Source organism: Bombina bombina, chromosome 2, assembly GCF_027579735.1.
Source record: "Bombina bombina isolate aBomBom1 chromosome 2, aBomBom1.pri, whole genome shotgun sequence".
NCBI classification, from domain to species: Eukaryota; Metazoa; Chordata; class Amphibia; order Anura; family Bombinatoridae; genus Bombina; species Bombina bombina.
In genome coordinates this window covers 586622882-586646009 of record NC_069500.1, presented here as the reverse complement: position 1 = coordinate 586646009, position 23128 = coordinate 586622882, and the positions used below count along the sequence as shown (strand labels likewise).

General features: G+C 39.0%; 1 protein-coding gene across 2 annotated transcripts in view; it reads left to right on the top strand.

Annotated features, from left to right (window-relative positions):
• Positions 1-23128, top strand: part of PCSK5 (proprotein convertase subtilisin/kexin type 5) — an 868299-nt gene that overhangs the window by 808526 nt on the left and 36645 nt on the right. Inside the window, exon 28 of one of the 2 annotated variants that reach the window (XM_053702490.1) lies at positions 12344-12427. In XM_053702490.1, coding sequence (XP_053558465.1) covers positions 12344-12427 — 84 coding nt within the window. The remainder of the gene's footprint in view (positions 1-12343; positions 12428-23128) is intronic. The other variant, XM_053702492.1, reaches the window with a different exon arrangement.

Below are 23128 nucleotides of genomic sequence, written 5' to 3'. Positions count from 1 at the left end.
AACCTATCCCTTTCTACCGGCTCATTCCCTGCCTCCTTCAAACATGCGATGGTCACCCCCATCCTCAAAAAACCCTCCCTCAACCCTAACTCCCCTGCAAACTACCGCCCCATATCACTGCTCCCACTAGCTTCAAAACTCCTCGAAAAACTAGTTTTCAATCGCCTAACCCACTTCCTGTCCTCCAACTCATTGCTCGACCCCCTGCAATCTGGCTTCCGTTCCCAACACTCAACTGAAACTGCTCTCACCAAGGTTACTAATGATCTCCTTTCTGCTAAAAACAAAGGCTACTACTCTATACTCATCTTACTTGACCTATCTGCTGCCTTTGACACTGTTGACCATCCCCTTCTCCTACAGTCTCTCAGTTCTCTTGGTCTCTGTGACACTGCCCTCTCCTGGATTCACTCTTATCTCTCTAACAGATCCTTCTCAATCTCTTTTGCTGGTGACTCCTCCTCTCTATTGCCCCTGTCTGTTGGAGTACCTCAAGGCTCTGTCCTGGGTCCTCTACTCTTCTCTATTTACACTTCTTCACTGGGTAAACTTGTCAACAGCTATGGCTTCAGCTATCACCTCTATGCTGATGATACCCAGATCTACCTTTCCACCCCTGCACTCTCTCCTTCTGTCAACTCTCACATCAGCGACTGCTTATCTGGCATTTCCTCCTGGATGGCCTCTCACCACCTAAAAATAAATATGTCCAAGACGGAACTACTTCTAATTCCCCCCTCTAGCTCCACTCCAGTCTCTAATTTTTCTATCACTGTTGGCGGCACCACTATCTCCCCATCACCCCAAGTCCGCTGCCTCGGAGTCACGCTTGACTCAAATCTGTCTTTCATTCCACACATCCAACTGCTCTCTTCATCCTGCCGCAACCACCTACGCAATATCTCCAAAATTTGCCTGTTTCTGAGTGCTGAAACTACCAAACAGCTCATCCACTCCCTGGTAATTTCCCGACTTGACTACTGTAACAACTTACTAACTGGCCTCCCTCTCTCCCACCTATCTCCCCTCCAATCCGTCCTAAATGCATCTGCCAGACTAATCCACCTCTCTCGACGCTCTGTTTCTGCTGCGCCTCTCTGTGAGTCCCTTCACTGGCTCCCCATTCACAACAGAGTTAAATTCAAAATTCTCACCCTGACCTACAAAGCCCTCACCAATGCTGCCCCACCCTACCTGTCCTCACTCATCAACAAATATACTCCTGCCCGTCCCCTAAGATCCAACAACGACCTGCTTCTTGCATCCTCTACCATCACCTCCTCTCATTCTAGACTACAGGACTTCTCTCGTGCGGCACCAAACCTATGGAACGCATTTCCTCGAGATGTCAGACTTGCCCCTAACCTCTCCTCCTTTAAACGTTCCCTAAAGACCTTTCTGTTCAGGGAAGCTTATCACCTGACTTATTAACAAACTAACCAATTAACTAACAGTTGCCCTCTATCTCCTCACTAATATCATTCTCACCTCTGCAGTCCCCACCTCCTGTTTCCAATCCTCCTACCCATCTAGATTGTAAGTTCCCACGGGAACAGGGCCCTCAATTCCCCCTGTATTTGTCTGTAAAATTTTGTGTCTTATCATATTGTTTCTCCACTGTACTGTTATCCTTGTACCCATGGGCAGTGCTGCGGAATCTGTTGGCGCTTTATAAATAAAGAATAATAATAATAATAATATTAACTCAACACCTGACGGCCTCTACCAGAAAGCTTAAAATATGCCGTGGTTGGATCTTCCAGCAGGACAATGATCCAAAAGATACATCAAAATCAACACAAAAATGGTGTACTGACCACAAAATCAAGGTCCTGCCATAGCCATCACAGTCCCCTGACTTGAACCCCATAGAAAACCTGTGGGAAGAGAAGAGTCAACCAGTGTGGACCTCGAAATTTGAAGGATCTGGAGAGATTCTGTATGGAGGAATGGTCTCAGATCCCTTGCCAATTATTCTCCAACCTCATCAGGCATTATAGGAGAAGAGTCAGAGCTGTTATCTTGGCAAAGGGAGGTAGCAAAAAGTATTGACTAAAAGGATGCCAATAATTGTGCCACACATTTATTTAACAAAGATTTATATATATATATATATATATATATATATATATATATATATATATATATATAAACCTGTGTTGTGTTTGCAATTGTTTGATATCCATGAGAGCAAAGTATTTGTCTGTCTTTTTTTAACAAAAGATCAAAAGGTTAAACAATAAAGACACATTTTCACAGCCTTCGTTGCTCATATTTATCAAGGGTGTCAATATTAGTGGAGGTCACTATATGTACATATCATACACTAGTGGGAGCGAGCTAGTGATTAGTGGCTACACACATATCCCTTTTGTCATTGATCCACCAAATGTGTTCAGTTAGGTCCCAGTAATACATTGCTGCTCTGGATCTCACTTTAACTATGTGTTTTGTCCCTTTACAGGTTTAAATACATTGCTAGAACATTTTATTATTGCACTATTGCTTGCATATAACAAAATAGAGCATTTTTTTTTTGCACGTGTATGTCTCTATAATTCTAGCAAACATGGATAAAAAAGTACACATTACAGTTTACCTTTTAAAAATATTTATTGACATAGTCACATATTTCTATAAAGTATTATAAATAAAGTATATCTATGTGTCAGAGCACCTTACAGAAAACAGATAACTAAGCTGGGTGGTTCCATTAATGAAAGTGTTGTATTATATAAAATCTCATACAAATTAATCTGTACAACAATCTTGAGACATTTGTTTTGACAGAATGCTCTTTGTTCTGCGGGTTGTTATTTTCATAGATGAATATATGACTATATTAGAAAAGATACTTTTTTTCACAAGCAAAATATCTTCCTTTATGGCTTTCAAACAAAAATACAGTAATTTGTAAAACAAAATGTATTTTTTTCTGGGTGGGTGGGGGGAAAGCATTTTGTGCTTAATTTCACTACTAATAAGCATTATTCTATGTTATGGGTGGTGAACGAAAGTGGCAAATTTTCTGGCACTCTGTGTCTGGGCTAGCGGCATCTTGATTGATTTTATTGGCTGTAACTGTTTGCTTAATACATCATTTTTCTCATTAAAAAAGGGACTGGAGGGGGGCGGAGCTAGCCATCGACAAGAATGGCTGCAGAGATTAGGAGCTCCGGCTCAAGGCATTGTATAAAAATTTATAACTGAGGGTGCAGCCTAATCCAAGAAGTCTAAGTGACAAGATAAGGTGTGAGAGGACTAGGAGGCACGGTTAGATACTCTGGGAGCCAGGTGCAGCGCTTGATAAAGAGACTCTTACCTGGGATGCAGCCTGGGGCCTATCTGTAACTTGAGTCTAGGAAGAAGTGTGTGGCGCGCCAGCTAGTGCAACACAGGGGCTGAGCTCTACACTAGACACAACATCACGCCTTGGTGTTAGATGGTGGATGAATATTTTTTATCGTTATGGCGTCTAGGGAGCAGATCACAGAGGAGACAGCACTTGCCCTCCTGGAAGAACATTTTGCTACACTAAATGCATGGCTGGACCGCCGCATTGAAACACTACTCATCCCCTACGATTCCAAGCACCGGGACCCGGCTTCCTCCCCGCATGGCCGAGTCGTGGACGTTGAGATCAAAAAGCAAGTGAGCGCCGCGCCAGGGGCCCAGGCCGAGGCCACTACTTACCTTCAGTGTCCCTCAGTGCGGGTTTGAGAGGGGAATAAAGGAACAGGAGTACCTGTCTCATGCTTTTCTGTCAGGACTACAGTGGATGTCCTTTTCTTTTCAAACCCAGAGGCGCATAATAGCTCCCGGGGGGCTGCGTGAGTTCCAGAGGGAGTATGCCCCTTCAGATTTTTGGCCATATGCATGCGGTTTGATGGAGCCCCTACTTATGTCACCAGAGATCCTGCCGGCTGGATGCGCCATACAGTTGCTGGTGCGGGTATGCAGAGTGGGTGTCGGCTGACATTTTGGTTGATTCTGTTGGGGTGGACACTCCTAAATGAGAAACCCTGTGACTCTATAGTAGCACCATTCCTAACAACCAGTAACTTTTGTGCTTTCTAACATGACTGAGGATTTAATGCAGGCCCTGTTCCTACAAACTTATTGAGACTCATACATGTTTTTCTACGTTTTGTATGTGTAGGTTCTATTGGCCCCCTACTTGTGGTGCTAAAGCCGTATATATGTTCTTTCAACTTATGCTATGTATATAGGTGTAGCACACGTTGCAACTGTTACCTCCATAGTTGGGCTTCTTATATTTATGCACGCATTCTTGTACCCAAAGTTAAGTAAAATATATATGTATTAGTTTTGCTGCCTAAATATCATGTTCACATAACCTTTCCTAGGAGTTATCTAAATAGGCTTTATTTGTTGACGGGGAGCTCCCTTTTGTCCTGTACCTTGGAGTATTTAGCCTTTTGTTTTTTTTGGGATTGGCAGGGAGAGCCTAATAGTTTACACCATGAATGTATGTCTTCTCCTCACCCATAACATATTAATATATACAGATTTGCTCTGTCCGCGGCCGAGATAGGGCTATCTGTCCAGATTCTCTTTGTCTTCTAGGGAGGGGTAGGAAATTATAGACATAAGCATGCTTTCCTCCCCTATACTGAGGCGCCATATTATGGAGGCTTGTTCTGCTACTCTCCTTCTGGCCGCATTATTAATCCCTCATTTGTCTGGACTTGCTATACTAACTCGCTAATATTGTTGATGGCATAATATATCCATTTTTCATCTCACTATGTACCCCCCCCTTACATGCAGATAGGGGGGACTGAAACCCTCTGCAAGCGTAGGCAGAGTTAGGGAGTCTCTGCCCTTCCTTAGGTACTAGCTGTTGTAAGTATATACACCTCCTATGTCTGTATATAATTGTGTACGGCCCAAGAGGGGCCTCTCGATAGTAGGAGGTCAGAAGAGAGATCATTCTATTGAAACCCTCACATGGTATACCTGGGTAGCTTGAGGCCCAAGAGAGGCCAGTAATTTCTTAGAGGGCAAAATAAGAGGTTTATTAGTTAGCACCTTACACATTTCCCTTATTTCTACTAATTAAGGTATCCCTAATTCACTAAAAGATATATGTGCTGAAGTGTGTACATTTGAAAGGGTTTATCCCATTGCAGTTATATGATCCTCCTGAGATTGGTAAATAATTGCCCAAGGTTTTTTTTGGGTAACCTTTGTATAGTTTGGAGGTTAGATTACTTCTCACATTAGGGGTATGCGTAATTTGAGGCTTTTTAGAAGCCTATAATATCTTGAAGGATATAATAGAATTTTACAGTGTATATCTCTCTACAGATGCTTATTTTTTTCTGTTTTTTTAACTTGTTGACAGAGATCTGTATTGAACTGTGCATATTGGTGCTTATTTTTCTTAGTACTGTTAAAACTTCAATAAAAAAAAAAAAATTATTTAAAAAAAAAAAAAAAAGGGACTGGAAACCCCAACATTTCTTTCATGATTTGTATAGAACATACCATTTTAACCCCTTAAGGACCATAGCAGTTTTCTATTTTCTGACCGTTTGGGACCAAGGCTATTGGTATTGCTGTTGCTATGCTACTCAGGAGCAATTAAAGGGACAAATCAAATTGAAATTACATTTTCTTGATTCCGATAAAGGATGCAATTAAAGAAAATGACTTCTCTTATAAAAATGTGCTTTGTTCTAATTGATTTTCTTGAATGCTATGCGTAAACCATTAATGTTTAATGCTAATAAAAAATCATTTTTATAATTAGTTTATTTAATGTTCCCTTATATTTTAAAGATGATACCATAAGTACTCAAGATAATTTGTTTACATTAGCCCAGTATTACAAGGAAAGAATATATACTTTTTGTTAGATAACTTCGTTTCATCCTTTTTATTCAATCTCCCTTGCTCACATTTCAGACAAATATGAGGTGCTTCTTAAACCCCAGGGTGTCCCCTATCCTGGAAATATTGTAATCAAATATTGATGTAATAGTAGAACAGGCTGTCTGCCTTTTAATCATATTTGTAACATCCTGAAAATACAGCTGCCCCTGCTGCTGCAGTGACAGAAGCTGTCACCTCATGCCAGGCTTGTATGACTGACTAGAGCCTGGTGGTCTCTTGTAAAACACAAGCACGCAATGGGCACACTAAAGAGTTCACTAATCCCTACAAGCTTGCACAAAGGGCTTGTGTTTAATATTTATCACGCCTGATTGTTTAATCTATTATTGGCCTGGTTTGTGTAATAACAGATATGAAAGTACATAACACAATGTTTTAGAATAGAATGTTTTATGTATAGAAGAGCAGAATGTTTGGATTGTTTTCAATTTTATTCCCTTCACTGTCTTCAAATAAAAGGGACGGTAAAGTCAAAATTGAATGGATTGGATATAGCATGACATTTTAAACTTTCCAGTTTTCTTTTATTATCAATTTTGATTAGTTTTTCTTCATATGAGTATATAGCCATCTGGGTGCAGTGCTTGCAAAAATGTTTATAGCAATGTTATACATACTTGCAAACACTGCTGTCATACGGCTAGATTTAGAGTTTTGTCGGTAACGACCCGCGTAGCTAACGCTGGCTTTTTTTCCCCCGCACCTTTTAAATACCGCTGGTATTTAGAGTTCACAGAAGGGCTGCGTTAGGCTCCAAAAAGGGAGCGTATAGCATATTTACCGCCACTGCAACTCTCAATACCAGCAGTGCTTACGGACGCGGCCAGCTTAAAAAACGTGCTCGTGCATGATTCCCCCATAGGAAACAACGGGGCTGTTTGAGCTGAAAAAAAACCTAACAACTGCAAAAAAGCAGCGTTCAGCTCCTAACGCAGCCCCATTGTTTTCTATGGGGAAACACTTCCTATGTCTGCACCTAACACCCTAACATGTACCCCGAGTCTAAACACCCCTAACCTTACACTTATTAACCCCTAATCTGCCGTCCCCGCTATCGCTGACCCCTGCATATACTTTTTAACCCCTAATCTGCCGCGCCGTACACCGCCGCAACCTACGTTATCCCTATGTACCCCTAATCTGCTGCCCCTAACACCGCCGACCCCTATATTATATTTATTAACCCCTAACCTGCCCCCCACAACGTCGCCACCAGCTACCTACATTAATTAACCCCTAATCTGCCGACCGGACCTCACTGCTACTATAATAAAGTTATTAACCCCTAATCCGCCTCACTCCCGCCTCAATAACCCTATAATAAATAGTATTAACCCCTAATCTGCCCTCCCTAACATCGCCGACACCTAACTTCAAGTATTAACCCCTAATCTGCTGACCGGACCTCACCGCTACTCTAATAAATGTATTAACCCCTAAAGCTAAGTCTAAACTTAACCCTAACACCCCCCTAAATTAAATATAATTTCAATCTAACGAAATAAATTAACTCTTATTAAATAAATGATTCCTATTTAAAGCTAAATACTTACCTGTAAAATAAACCCTAATATAGCTACAATATAAATTATAATTATATTGTAGCTTTTTTAGGATTAATATTTATTTTACAGGCACCTTTGTAATTATTTTAACCAGGTACAATAGCTATTAAATAGTTAAGAACTATTTAATAGCTACCTAGTTAAAATAATTACAAAATTACCTGTAAAATAAATCCTAACCTAAGTTACAATTAAACCTAACACTACACTATCAATAAATTAATTAAATAAAATACCTACAATTATCTACAATTAAATCTAACACTACACTATCAATAAATTAATTAAATACAAATACCTACAAATAAATACAATTAAATAAACTAACTAAAGTACAAAAAATAAAAAAGAACTAAGTTACAAAAAATAAAAAAATATTTACAAACATTAGAAAAATATTACAACAATTTTAAGCTAATTACACCTACTCTAAGCCCCCTAATAAAATAACAAAGACGCCCCCCCCAACATTACAACCCACCACCCACATACCCCTAATCTAACCCAAACCCCCTTAAATAAATCTCTCGTAACTGTCTAACACGCCTCCCAAACATCATCCCGACACGTATACCCCTCTATCCGCAATCCCCCCTCTCACTTCTAATAATAAATATATTAACCCCTAAACCGCCGCTCCCGGACCCCGCCGCCAGCTACATTAAATGTATTACCCACTAATCTGACCCCCCTACACCGCCGCCAGCTACATTAAATGTATTACCCCCTAATCTGACCCCCCTATACCGCCACCACCTACATTAAATGTATTACCCCCTAATCTGACCCCCCTACACCGCCACCACCTACATTAAATTTATTAACCCCTAATCTGAGCCCCCTACACCGCCGCCACCTATATTAAATTTATCAACCCCTAATCTGAGCCCCCTACACCGCCGTCACCTATATTAAATTTATTAACCCCTAATCTGAGCCCCCTACACCGCCACCACCTATATTAAATTTATTAACCCCTAATCTGAGCCCCCTACACTGCCACCACCTATATTAAATTTATTAACCCCTAATCTGAGCCCCCTACACCGCCGCCACCTATATTGACTATATTACCCACTAAACCTAAGTCTAACCCTAACACCCCCTAACTTAATTATTATTTAAATAAATCTAAATAATATTAATATTATTAACTAAATTATTCCTATTTAAAACTAAATAAATACTTACCTATAAAATAAACCCTAAGATAGCTACAATATAATTAATAATTACATTGTAGCTATTTTATGGTTTATATTTATTTTACAGGTAACTTTGTATTTATTTTAACTAGGTACAATAGCTATTAAATATTTAATAACTATTTAATAGCTACCTAGTTAAAATAATTACAAAATTGCCTGTAAAATAAATCCTAACCTAAGTTACCATTACACCTAACACTACACTATCAATAAATTAATTAAATAAACTACAATTATCTCAACTAAAATACAATTAAATACACTAAACTATATTACAAAAACAAACACTAAATTACAAAAAATAAAAAAAGATTACAAGAATTTTAAGCTAATTACACCTAATCTAAGCCCCCTAATAAAATAAAAAAGCCCCCCAAAATAATAAAATTTCCCTACCCTAAACTAAATTACAAAAGTAATCAGCTCTATTACCAGCCCTTAATCAGCTCTTTTACCTGTAAAAAAAAGAACAACCCCCCCATTACAACCCACCACCCACACACCCCTACTCTAAAACCCACCGATCCCCCCTTAAAAAAACCTGTCTAACACCCAAGTGCTCCTTACCTGTCCTGAAGACCGGCGGAGAAGGTCCTGTTCCAGGCGGTGAAGTCTTCTTCCAAGCGGCGACATCTTCTTCCAGGAACCAGCCGGTGCGGAGCAGAGGAGTTGAAGACCGATGACCATGGAGCTGAAGACCGTCCACTCTGGAACTGAAGAAAGGCGGTGGCGATGCTGGAACTGAAGATCGACGATGCTGGAACTGAAGACCGCAGAGCCATGGAGTGTGGAGGATCCTCTTCATATGATCTCCGCCGTACACTGAATAGGAATTCAAGGTACGCGATTAAAAATGGCGTCCCTTGAATTCCTATTGGCTGATTTGAGCCTTCAAATTCAAATCAGCCAATCCGATGAGAGCTACTGTAATTCTATTGGCTGATTTGAATAGCCAATAGAATAAGAGCTACTGTAATTCTATTGGCTGATTTGAATAGTCAATAGAATAAGAGCTACTGTAATTCTATTGGCTGATTAGAATAGCCAATAGAATTGCAGTAGCTCTTATTCTATTGGCTATTCAAATCAGCCATTAGAATTACAGTAACTCTCATCCGATTGGCTGATTTGAATTTGAAGGCTCAAATCAGCCAATAGGAATTCAAGGGATGCCATTTTTAATCGCGTACCTTGAATTCCTATTCAGTGTACGGCGGAGATAGTATGAAGAGTATCCTCCACGCTCCATGGCTCCGCCGTCTTCAGTTCCAGCGTCGCCGATCTTCAGTTCCAGCATCGCGGTCTTCAGTTCCAGAGTGGACGGTCTTCAGCTCCGCGGTCATCGGTCTTCAACTCCTCCGCTCCGCGCCCACTGGTTCCTGGAAGAAGAAGATGTCGCCGCTTTGGAAGAAGACTTCACCGCCTGGAACAGGACTTTCTCCGCCGGTCTTCAGGACAGGTAAGGAGCACTTGGGTGTTAGACTTAGGTTTTTTTAAGGGGGGATCGGGTGGGTTTTAGAGTAGGGGTGTGTGGGTGGTGGGTTGTAATGGGGGGGGTTGTTCTTTTTTTTACAGGTAAAAGAGCTGATTACTTTGGGGCAATGCCCCACAAAAGGCCATTTTAAGGGCTGGTAATAGAGCTGATTACTTTTGTAATTTAGTTTAGGGTAGGGAAATTTTATTATTTTGGGGGGCTTTTTTATTTTATTAGGGGGCTTAGATTAGGTGTAATTAGCTTAAAATTCTTGTAATTTTTTTTTATTTTTTTGTAATTTAGTGTTTGTTTTTGTAAAATAGTTTAGTGTATTTAATTGTATTTTAGTTGAGATAATTGTAGTTTATTTAATTAATTTATTGATAGTGTAGTGGTAGGTGTAATGGTAACTTAGGTTAGGATTTATTTTACAGGTAATTTTGTAATTATTTTAACTAGGTAGCTATTAAATAGTTATTAACTATTTAATAGCTATTGTACCTAGTTAAAATAAATACAAAGTTACCTGTAAAATAAAAATAAACCCTAGGCTAGCTACAATGTAATTATTAATTATATTGTAGCTATCTTAGGGTTTATTTTATAGGTAAGTATTTAATTTTTAATAGGAATAATTTAGTTAATAATATTAATATTATTTAGATTTATTTCAATAATAATTAAGTTAGGGGGTGTTAGGGTTAGACTTAGGTTTATTGGTTAATATATTTCAAACAGGTGGCGGCGGTGTAGGGGGATTAGATTAGGGGTTAATATATTAAAATAGGTGGTGGCGGTGTAGGGGGATCAGATTAGGGGGTAATATAGTTAATATAGGTGGCAGCGGTGTAGGGGGATCATATTAGGGGTTAATATATTTAATATAGGTGGCGGCGGTGTAGGGGGGTCAGATTAGGGGGTAATACATTTAATGTAGGTGGCGGCGGGGTCCAGGAGCGGCGGTTTAGGCGTTAAGCACTTTATTAGGGATTGCGGTGGGGGATTGCGGTTGACAGGTAGACATTGCGCATGCGTTAGGTGTTAAGTTTTATTTTGCAGGCAGTTTAGGGAGTTGCGGGGCTCCAATACTCAGCGTAAGGCTTACTATGCCTGCATTTTGTGATGAGGTGAAAATGGAGTAAGATTTCTCCATTTTCGCCACGTAAGTCCTTACGCTGTATATTGGATACCAAACTGCGCGAGTTTGGTATACCAGTCTATGGGCCAAAAAACTATGGCCGAATGGTGAAATATATGAGCGTAACTTCTATGTTACGCCGTATATAGGATACCAAACCAGCGCAAAATTTGGCGTCGCTGGCTTTTGCGGGCGACACTGCATATCGGATCGGGCCCCAGTAGTGCATTGCTGCTCCTTAAAAAAAGCATACCAAAGAGAATGTAACAAATTAGATAATAGAAGTAAATTAGAAAGTTGTTTAAAATTATATTCTCTATCTGAATCATGAACGAAATTTTTTGGGTTTCATGTCCCTTTAAGTTTGACTTTACTGTCAGTTTAATTTTCATTAATTAAATTAGACTTCTATAGGTAATGCGGGCCTTGCCTAGAGATTCAACATTTTAAAGGGGCATCGCTGTGAGGTGGTAACTTTATAAAAGTTTGCAAAATACTTTATTGTTTATGCTCTCAGAAGATATACTGTATAAAGGATAGGCTTCTTTAAGCAGATATGTGTGTGTGTGTGTGGGGGGGGCTGTCATATTATTCAAATATATCAGCTTACCAGAGAGTAGAATATCTCCTTTGTCCATCTCTGTAATTGCAGCTCGCCGTCTGCATAATATCAATTTACTGGTAATATGTCCAACCAGGGAACAATTTATAATGTAATGCCACTAAATTGGGAGCCAAGCAGACAAACAGACTTTTTTTTATTTAAGTACCTGAAAATAAAGCCTATTGTTTATTGACCATTTATTATCAATATTTTTTACTGTCTATAATACTGTGTATATGTTATTGCCATGTCTTTTTGAGAAAATGATATGATGTTGCCACCTAGTGTAAAACCTATGATTCACAACATTAATGAAGTTTATATTGAGAGTTTTTCCTAGTATTATGAGAGTGGTCAGGTTTGAGGTTAATATTATTTAAAATTATTTCATCTACAATAAAAGAACAGAAATGTGATGTGATTTTCTTTTTCCAGGAAATGACAATGTTTATCAGCCCTGTGATAAATCATGCAAGACCTGCAATGGATCTGCTACAGCTTGCACATCTTGTCAGTCAGGTAATGTCTTTTTTTACCTTTTACCATTTTATGCCAGAAATAATACAATGGGACAAATGTTATACATAAAACTAGATAAATGTAGATTGCTTCAGAGATAGAATAATGTTATCTGATAGGCTGCATAATATTGCTAACACATATCCAGAAAGGTGCAGAGGAGAGATTTGTTTTTTACTCTTGAAAATATCCCCAGGGTCAGTTTTATTGTGCTCACAAACATGCAGTGAGAGAAATCTGGCCATATACTGAATCTTGTTACTAAAAAGCCAGTGTATGGGTCAGATCATTGCTGAATGTCAGCTCTGTGTGCATTCCTTCCTCCTGCCTGACCCATTGCTTGCTGTTTGTATGCTAAGTGTGCAGGGCAAAAGTCACAAGTTCCCATGTAACTTAGGTTAACCAGTGACTTATTCTCCTACTTCTGACACAACTGGCTGGTCACAGAAATGTACTCAGCAAACTCCCCTTTTACCTATATGCACTGGCTCGCTGACGTTCAACCTTGATAACCTTTCAACCCTTTGTGCAATGACAGGGTGGCGTGGAGGTCGTTTATAAGAGAATAGCAGAAAATCAGGAAGAGCTCTCAATACTTTTATGAAGAATGAGTGTATTTACATATTTTACAGATTAGACACTGTGATATCCCCAAATATAGATTGCACCAAGGAGTGATAAGCGAGTGGGGTCCTTTGCAGGGGCTGCCTTGGTGGAATTGTCATTAAAAATAAAGTCCCTGCAGGGGCAAGATGTCTATTATTGAAAGTAATAGAGCTCACTGAAAAGGTGCACTTTACCCCATAGAGCGAAGTTAGCAGTCAGCAGCGGGTGCACTTTAAAAAAGTAAATCCTGCAGCTAATATAAATCATACTATGCCGCTTTCTGTGTATAGCATCTTACAATTGCCTATATTTTCATATGCATGTTGTTTTCTATTACTGTTTTGAGTGTTTTAAGAAAAGCAACCTTTTAATTTGCGAGAAAAAACTGAGATCTAAAAAAATCTTTACAGAATTATGCTTTGATTAGAGCAGGGATGGGGAACCTTGGCTCCTAAGGAGTTTCAGAACTACATTTCCCATGATGCTCAACTAAACTTCAGAGTGCCTAAGCATCATGGCTAATGTAGTTCTGATACATCTGGAGTGCCAAGGTTCCCCATCCCTGGATTAGAGAAACAATTTCATATACACTTATGGAACGCTCATGTTCAGCCTGTTTTACAAAAAAAACAATTACGTTTTGTATTTTGTACTTAGTATAAATTTCTCTGTGTTTTTTGCGCATCCAGTGTATTTAAATTATGATTTACACTGTACATATTTAATAGAGCGTATTCCTGTGTAATTTACATACAAATTTTGCATTTTTTATTAAATACAATTTTTGGTGAAGATTTTTGTTACGATTTTTGATGCACCTTAACAATACATTTTTTTCCAGGATATTTTTGTGTGAATGGTTTAATTATTCGTTTTGTAAGATTTTTATAATATGAGTTTTATTGTGCACATAGCATAAGAAAGTGCAGTATATACCTGTGACGACAAAGCCTATCTGCCCAGCTGTGACTATGGGGAGAGTGTGGGCATGAAGGGGTTAATAGCACTCAGCCTCTGGTTTCCTTACACCTTTACCTCTACAAGGATCTAAAGGGACACCAAATTAATAACCAAATCCTGCCTACACCACTTTCAGATTAATGTTACTGCCACCAGGGTGTCTTGGAAACCCAATAACTCATTATGTAACATGACAAAATATATCTCTACAGAGTGTGAAATCATGTATTAAAGCCCAAAGACAGAATTAGATTATTAATCTTTTTAATAACAAAAGACAAATACCGGTTCAACAGTGCCATTACCAAAACAGAAGACATACAAAAGAAACAGAATAAATGCAAAAATACAGATCTTGAAAATAAAATAGGACAAAAACTAAACACAATATCTACACTTTGCAGATATCACTAAGTTTCCAGTAGGTTTGTGGGAACTCTCTTTAGGTTTTTTCACATGGTGTTCCAGTGAAGTTCTGATATAATGTTGCTCTGCATTCAACTATATTCCTCAATTTTCCTTTATCTTCTCAAAAACCACCCCCTTGTTAAATATGATCGCCTTTTGGACTTCCTTATTTAACAGTACTTAGACTCCAGGCACCAGGAGGGGAAGGGGAAGAAAATGAAGTCTTTAGATCAATGCATTCAATAGCAAATACAGAGTTTACAAAAAGAAAGAACATTTCAGATTAACCCTGGCAATGCTGAGACACCATACCACATATGCTGGGTGGCTACTCCAGGTATTAGCTACTCATCTTGAGTGTATCATGACAATGCCCCCTAGGGATCATTCCACAAGGGAAATAGAAATACTGGCGAGCATTCTTTAATAAGCTCACCAGCTCAGAGACCTTTAAATTATCGGGCCCTAGATGAGAATACAGCAGAGGCAATAATAAGGGTATATAAGGACTTTTTTAAAATTAGGTCAATCTGTTGGCAGTTAAAAGTAATGATACCTGGACTTGGAAAAGGAATGCCTGGCAGTATATACAGTACAAGTAACCAATAGGTTAAGTAAACTGATCAAAGCGAGAAGGAGACATTTGCAAGTGTCAATAAGAGTCATGGGGATGGCCATGGGAGCTCAGCAATGGCCATCAATACTCATTAAAAGCCAAAGGTCTGCAGGACTCATTAATAGGTAATGATCAGCAGAACGTATTATTAGGTAATAATTAAAATGCTCAGTAGCAGGTGAACAGAGCAGTAGTAGATACTAGCCAGCAGACACACTTATAATTAATGGTCAGTAGGACACAGGCTCAGGTGTGGCCAACAAGACAGATCCAAGATAATAACAGGAAACCACAGGGTAGAAAGAGGAGACATGGTGGTTGTCAACAGGTAGTTCACAACACAATACATTTTTCTTTAATGTGAAGAATGATTTAATAGCTTACTTTTCATTCCTTGCCTCTGAGGATGATAACAATATGCCATTATCCTGCATTTCTTTGTTCACCAGTGGGGGAATGATGGGACTTCTATCCGCTTGGTGTGGCAGATAAGGGTTTCTTTATTCTTGCCATAGACTTTAATGGTGGATTTTGTAGATAAATCATTATATACATTTTTCTAAAACGGTCGTGATCGAAAACCAAGGTGTTTCCCTTTTTATTGTGAGTGGAAACAGAAGGGATATTTGACCCCTGTTCCAATATGTTTCTTTCATAAGATACACTGTTGGCATGGTGATCTCCTGATCATGTGACCGATCTTTTGAAAGAAGGACTCTTATCTTTGCAATTTTTTTATTCAACCTTTTTTTTTAAGCACATTCAACCATTTCAACTTGGGTGTTTTTTTGTCTTTTCCAATGTATTGCAGACCATTAGAAGGAATTAGATAAGTCATCTGAATTAATTAAACAATATCATTCGTACATCCTGGGGTTTTTTCACACAGATTGTGTAAGTACACGATTTACTATAAGAAAAAAACCTCTCTACGTATTTCTCAATAACATTCCATTAGATTAATTCATGAATCATGCTTCAAATGTATGTAAAAATGATTTCTGGAATTCCATGAATTTGAGAAATCCTATGATATTTTTTCATGGCCCTGTTAATGGCTTGAAGTAGATCTCTTTAACTATCTCAAAAACAATTTCAAATTCTCTTTTTTTTTTAGCAATCATCACAGCAGTATATAGTCATATCAAATTATAGCCAATATGGTTTTTCCAATCCAAGGTTAGAATAATTCAATAACAATGGCCATTCAGGAACAAGTATTACAAAAACTTCTGCTCAGTTTCACATTATAGGAACCAAAATCTTCCTAAACGTTACCCTAGCACCACTCAGGAGAGGCAGAGAACTGTTGATCCACCAGACATGGCCAGTGAACCAAATAGAGCAAGTCATTTTTGCACTATAATGTCCCTTGAAACTAATTATATAAAGATTGCAAAATACAATCAAATGGACCAAATATCAGACAAATCTCCACTAAAACACCATCTAAAACTGATAACCATTTTAAAAAGACAATATGTATATTTCCATTTTGATTAGAATGCCCTGTTAAACCATTTACATAAACAATTTCAGAAATTACATCTGTTGTAGCAAACACATTTCAAATTTCAAGTTCCTACTGCAAAGGTAAACTGTAGAGAATTCACAGCACTTCAAAGGTTCATGCAAACAGCTTTATTTTATATAAAAATATAAAACATAGGGGGGCGGAGCCAACTGCAGAAGAGAAGAGACGCTTTACTACAGAGCTCCTGAAACTGAGCCGTTAAAACTTTTAATTATGGAAGTTTAGGAACCAATATTTATTCCTGTAACACACTATCAGAATGGGGGATTCCTTCGCATGCCTCACTTTTATGCTGGAAAGCCTGCTCGAGAAATCTGACAGATATTATTATGATCTGTAGTCTAGCATCCAGGATCCATGTAGGCAAGATGGCGATTTACACCTCCCCAGCTCTGACACCCACATGGCTGACCGAGCGGCAGTCCCATTGCCTACTTTGCACGCTATTGAGAGACCGCAAGAAAGGCAGTCTGGATGTGGTACGAATGATCTCCTGCCCAGACATACATGTGCGGACCCAGTGCAAATATACCCTACTACCACAGTCTGTCTGGAGGTCGGTGTATTAGGGGTTGTGAGGTTCCCCCGGATTACAACTATGCAGCGCACACTGCCCTTCTTATCTCCTCACTTAAGCCCCCACAGATTGTCAATACCCAACATACCTGAGACACCAGTCGATGTGGAGAATTATTGTGTGCATCTCAGAGAGAACTTTTACCTGTCATTTCAGGCGACTAGATCCTCCAGGAAATATTCCCTCTTCATCGGATTTGATGCTTACCCTCTAGAAGATCATGGTCTGTCGATGCATCTGGTCTCGTCTGGAAGGAACTTAGCGCTCCATTTTTTCCTGCCCTTGCAGCTTCCTCAAAACAAACTCTCACACGGAACCAACAGCATGTATAACATGCTTTGCAGTTATACACTGAAAGGCCCCTACGATCCGGGTGGCAGGACTTACTTCATGCCGGGCAGAGAATACAACGAAGCGGCTATGCTATGCACTCAGCCTGGCTACTTTCTCCAACGATGTTTGTCCTCTTATATTACCTAAGTCATTTGTTCAATAATAGGTGCCACACTTTGGGACTCACTTCAGTCTGTCTGATAACTGCCATATGATGTACGCAGTTCTATTCTTTAAATCTCAGCTTTGCTCCTGCATGAGTTCCCAATGTTAGGAGAGGTATACCTATGTAAATATTATATATAGATCTGTTTACTATTAAGACTTGTCTCTTACGAGTGCAGCTTATATAAAGGCTTATGTGCACTATTACTTTAGGGCTGCAAAATTGAGCTCCATGCTCAGTCAGTGTAAATTGGAGATAATATACATGTTAAGGGGGAAAGCATAGCACATTTGTTAGTTTACATTAAGATTATTAAATTTGATAAAGTTGCTGCACTATAGTCATATATCGTGTACTACAGCTTATAGTATATCAGCTACATGAGACTGCAAACTGTTTTAGGTAAGATTTGTGCTGTGAAAATTTTACTGTTTGGGTTTGCTTAGCCATGTTTACCTATAGTTCACCAATAGTTTATGTTCTCATGGAGGTAAGCTTATCCTCTAAATATGGTGTAAACACTAATAGCATTCATCTAGATTAAGCTATAGTTTCTAGTTGTAACATGAGGCATACTTAAATCCATGTATAGGCATGCTGGGTAATAAATGAGTAGCTCTCTTGTGAGCCCCACTTCCTCCCCTTTCAGCAGATTACATGCTAACCTCACTAGTATGATATACCAATATAGCTTATCGCAAAGGCCCACTCTATATTTGGGCTTGATACAAGTCTCCAGTGTTTATTCGCATAGATTTACATCCCCTGTCATGAAATATATGGTCCCATGTGGTCCTTCTTAGATATAAGTCACGCCTACAATAGGCAATAAAGCTCAGCCGTTAAAAGCAAAGTATATAGGCTACAAGACAAAATAGACCATTATCCTTATAAAATCCTATGTGATTGTGTTCAGCCTGTACAAAATTCGCTATATGTCTTGTAACTTTATGGCTACCCGCTGGCATAGGCTTGTCCTCTTTTGTATATACATTTATAATGGCAAACATGATGTACACTGATTACTTCCATTTACGTGTAATAAAGGTTTAGAATTAAGTATTAGCTAACTACACAGCTCATCCAGCTTACACAGTTAATATTGTTGTTATGAATAGATACCCTTGCAGTTAATATTATACATCATTATGTGTTAGTGCTTGTTAACCTTGCTCTATGTACATCTCTCTACGATTAGTAGGTATATTTCTTGTAAGTTCACTCATCTTACCGAGGGGAGAATGTGCCGCAGTTCCTATAGGTTATATGTTAAATGCATAACGCAATATGTCCTTCCAGTATGGCTATACTAGTTAAGCAGAGGCTGCCAATTGGCAGGCATATGCCACATGTTATTGGTAGCAGAGATTTATTTTGTGATGAGATGGGTAATCCAGACTTCCTGTGGGTTTTGACTAATATAGGATTTACTTACTTCCAACCTACTACTAAATCAGTTGCCAATATGTTTCTGATTGCTATATAATATTATTATCCGCTCATAAAACATACTATCATGATCATATGACCTGCTCCCCACTGGATCCCCCCTCTAGCTATAGACAACTCATCATGCCATAGCTCTCTTTCTTTTGTAAGGTAAGGAACCAGTACAGCAAGTATTGACTTATCTCCAGTAGTTTGTTTAACTTCCCGGCTTAATTTTAAACTATCCTTTTATACGCCCCCAGTATTCTCATGCATGGGCAGTAGCAAATAGATAGTTAACCCAGCTTAATAGCTTATCTATTTTGCTTCACTGACAACTCTAAGAACCCCCTCCGAGTTATCTAAAATAACTCTTTCATATATATATGGCTCCGCCCTCCGCCCTTTCCCCTAATATATATAGCGGTGCTTACCCGCTGAATTTCCCCCCCCTTTCCTATACACGCATATATGCTCCTATTGCAGGTTTGAAAGAGCTGGACATCTGACCATCAGATATATATTATTTTCTATACTTCTAGCACACAGGACCTAAAACTGTGTCCCCAACTGGTCAGTCATACATGATAAATTATTGAAAAAATCGAGGTCTCATTGGCTTTTCACCAATGTACTGTATAGATGCTGAAATGTTTCAGTTAATCTTGTATGTATCTCGTTTTCTTTTTTGACAAAATGGTGTATTGTATCTTACGTTTGTTATGCAAAAACCTCAATAAAAAAATATTTTAAAAAAATAAATATATAAAACATATATAATTTTTCCAATATTTAAAGGGACAACCTACTCCAAAATTTGTCTTTAAAGGGACAGTCTACTCCAGAATTGTTATTGTTTTAAAAGATAGATAATCCCTTTATTACCCATTCCCCAGTTTTGCATAATGAACAAGGTTATATTACTATACTTTTTAGCTGTGTGATTACCTTGTTTCTAAGCCTCTGCAGACTGCCCCCTTATCTCGGTTCTTTTAACAGACTTGCATGTTATCTATATGGCGCACAAGAACTGGCACTGTTTAACCGTTAAAAAACTGTCAAAATGCACTGAGATAGGAGCATGGTTTTAACAGTTTATAAATCAGTTTGAAGTTGGACAGATAGCTCAGAATGCTAAGGCAGTGCATGTGAAGGCACTGTGGCTGAGCTCTGTAGCAACCCAAGGGTTGCAGATTCGATCCCACTCAGCCTTTCATCCTTCCGAGGTCGATTAAATGAGCAGCGCCTTGAGACCCTTACGGGTGATTAGCTGTGCTTTACAATTACCCAATACATACCTAGGTTTAGCATTCAGCAAAGAATACCAAAATAACAAAGCCATTTTGGTGATAAAAATAAATTGCAAAGTTGTTTAAAATTGCATGCACTATTTGAGTCATGAAAGTTTCATTTTGAATTTAGACTGTCCCTTTAAAAAGACAGATAATGCCTTTACTACCCATTCCCCAGCTTTGCACAACCAACATTGTTGTATTAATATACTTTATAACGTTTAAACCTCTAAATTTCTACCAGTTTCTAAGCCCTGCAGACCGCCTCTTATCTCAGTTCATTTTTATTAGCTTTTCACAGCAAGACACAGCTAATTCTTGTGTGCCATAGATAACACTGTGCTCCCGCCCGTGGAGCTGTGCAGGAACCAGCATTTATTAGCTAATAACAATACAAATTTTGGAGTAGACTGTCACTTTAAATACAAACGGCTAGAATACGAGTTGTGCATTAGGTTAAAAAAGCAGCGTTAAGAGGTCCTAACGCTGCTTTTTAACGCCCGCTGGTATTACGAGTCTTGAAGATACAGGCTCACCGCTCACTTTTTTGGCCAGACTTAGAAATACCGCAAATACACACGTAAATTGTGTATCCTCTTTTTTTCAATGGGACTTGCATAGCGCCGGTATTACAAGTTTGCCAAAAAGTGAGCGGTAGACCCTCTCCTGTCAAGACTGGTACCGCATTTTAAAGTCAGTAGTTAAGAGTTTTACACTACAATGCCGTAGCATAAAACTCTTAACTAAAGTGCTAAAAAGTACACTAACACCCATAAACTACCTATTAACACCTAAACCAAGGCCCTCCCGCATCACAAACACTAAAAAAAAAATTTAACCCCTAATCTGCCGAACCGGACATCGCCGCCACTATAATAAATATATATGCAATCAGCCAATAGGATTGAGCTCGCATTCTATTGGCTGATTGGAACAGCCAATAGAATGCCAGCTCAATCCTATTGACTGATTGCATCAGCCAATAGGATTGAACTTCAATCCTATTGGCTGATTGCATCAGCCAATAGGATTTTTTCTACCTTAATTCTATCAGCCAATCGGAATTGAAGGGACGCCATCTTGGATGACATCATTTAAAGGAATTGAACAAAGTAGGAGGAAAAAGAACGATGAGTGTTTACACGAACTTATGACACAAGTAATAATCTGTCAAATGTGATGGTGTGTATAGGCAAAAAAGAGCACTTAATATCCACCCCTTGATGCTCTTGCAATAGACAGTTCAAACTTAATCCTGCACAACAGGGTTCCTCCCTCCCTGGGTACAGGTGAATATAGACAGGGAATTGGGTCTAAAGTCACACTATTGTTGAATTGGTGACAAACAGATACCCCTTCAAAAAACACTAGGTGAATACCTTATCAAAAACTGCTCCGGCGGCTCTCTCCATATCTCACCGTCCTGCAGAGTTGATTGCCTAGGTTATAATAGGGGAGGCTGTTATCGACCCCTGGTCCCACGAGCTGTCCCTCGGTGGTCAAATGAATCAGCAGTTAGCGGCCAAACACCAGTGCTCACTCCGGCCTTGGGTACAAAGTGAAACACATAAGAGAACACAGGAGCACCTGGGGATGGCCGTTGCACAATAGTTTAATAGAGAAACATGAGCAGGGTACAAAAACATATAGCAGAAAAAATATTCAGGGAAACGTCCCTCTTAAAATGATAATAAACCCAATACAGAGATGAAAGTGCATGAAAAAGAATGAGCTAAATGACAGAACAGCGGCTAACGCGTTTCGGCGTGAGCCTTACTCATAGCCTCTTAAAACACAAGTGAGCAAACAAAAGTTTAAAATACTTAGCTTCTAGACTGATTGGAGTTGGAGTTACACACCCTCCAGCCAATTAACCAATCAGTAACATATTCAGACACACGCACACCCACCTCCCCCTACCCAATCCAGTTCACTAGCTGTCGGCAAATGTAATAATAAACAATGTATTTACAGACAAAGCATGGAACATGGATAATAGTAACAATCCTGAACACAATTCTAATTATCCCAGTACTTATCATCACTGAGCGCTCCTAATACTACTTTAGCAAATGTAACCAAATTAGTTCGCGAATGAGCAGCGCCCCGCTACAGACGGCTCATTCCAGAAGAGCCGTCGGATGAAGAGGATGCTCCGCGTCGGATGTCTTGAAGATGGACCCGCTCCGCGCCCGATGGATGAAGATAGAAGATGCCGTCTGGATGAAGTCTTCTGTCTGTCTGGAGGACCACTTCGCCCGGCTTGGATGAAGACTTCTCCCGGCTTCGTTGAGGACTTCGGCCCAGTTGGATGAAGACTTCTCCCGGTAAGGTTATCTTCAATGGGTTAGTGTTAGGTTTTTTTACGGGGGTATTGGGTGGGTTTTAGAGTAGGGTTGGTTGTGTGGGTGGTGGGTTTTAATGTTGGGGGGGATTTGTAATTTTTTTTACAGGTAAAAGAGCTGATTACTTTGGGGCAATGCCCCGCAAAAGGCCCTTTTAAGGGCTATTTGTAATTTAGTGTAGGGTAGGGCTATTTTTTATTTTGGGGTGGCTTTTTTATTTTGTTAGGGGGATTAGATTAGGTGTAATTATCTTAATAATCTTGTAATTTGTTTATTATTTTCTGTAATTTAGTGTTTGTTTTTTTGTACTTTAGATAATTTAATTGTATTTAATTTATGGAAATAATTTAATTATAGTGTAGTGTTAGGTGTAATTGTAACTTAGGTTAGGTTTTATTTTACGGGTACTTTTGTATTTATTTTATCTAGGTAGTTA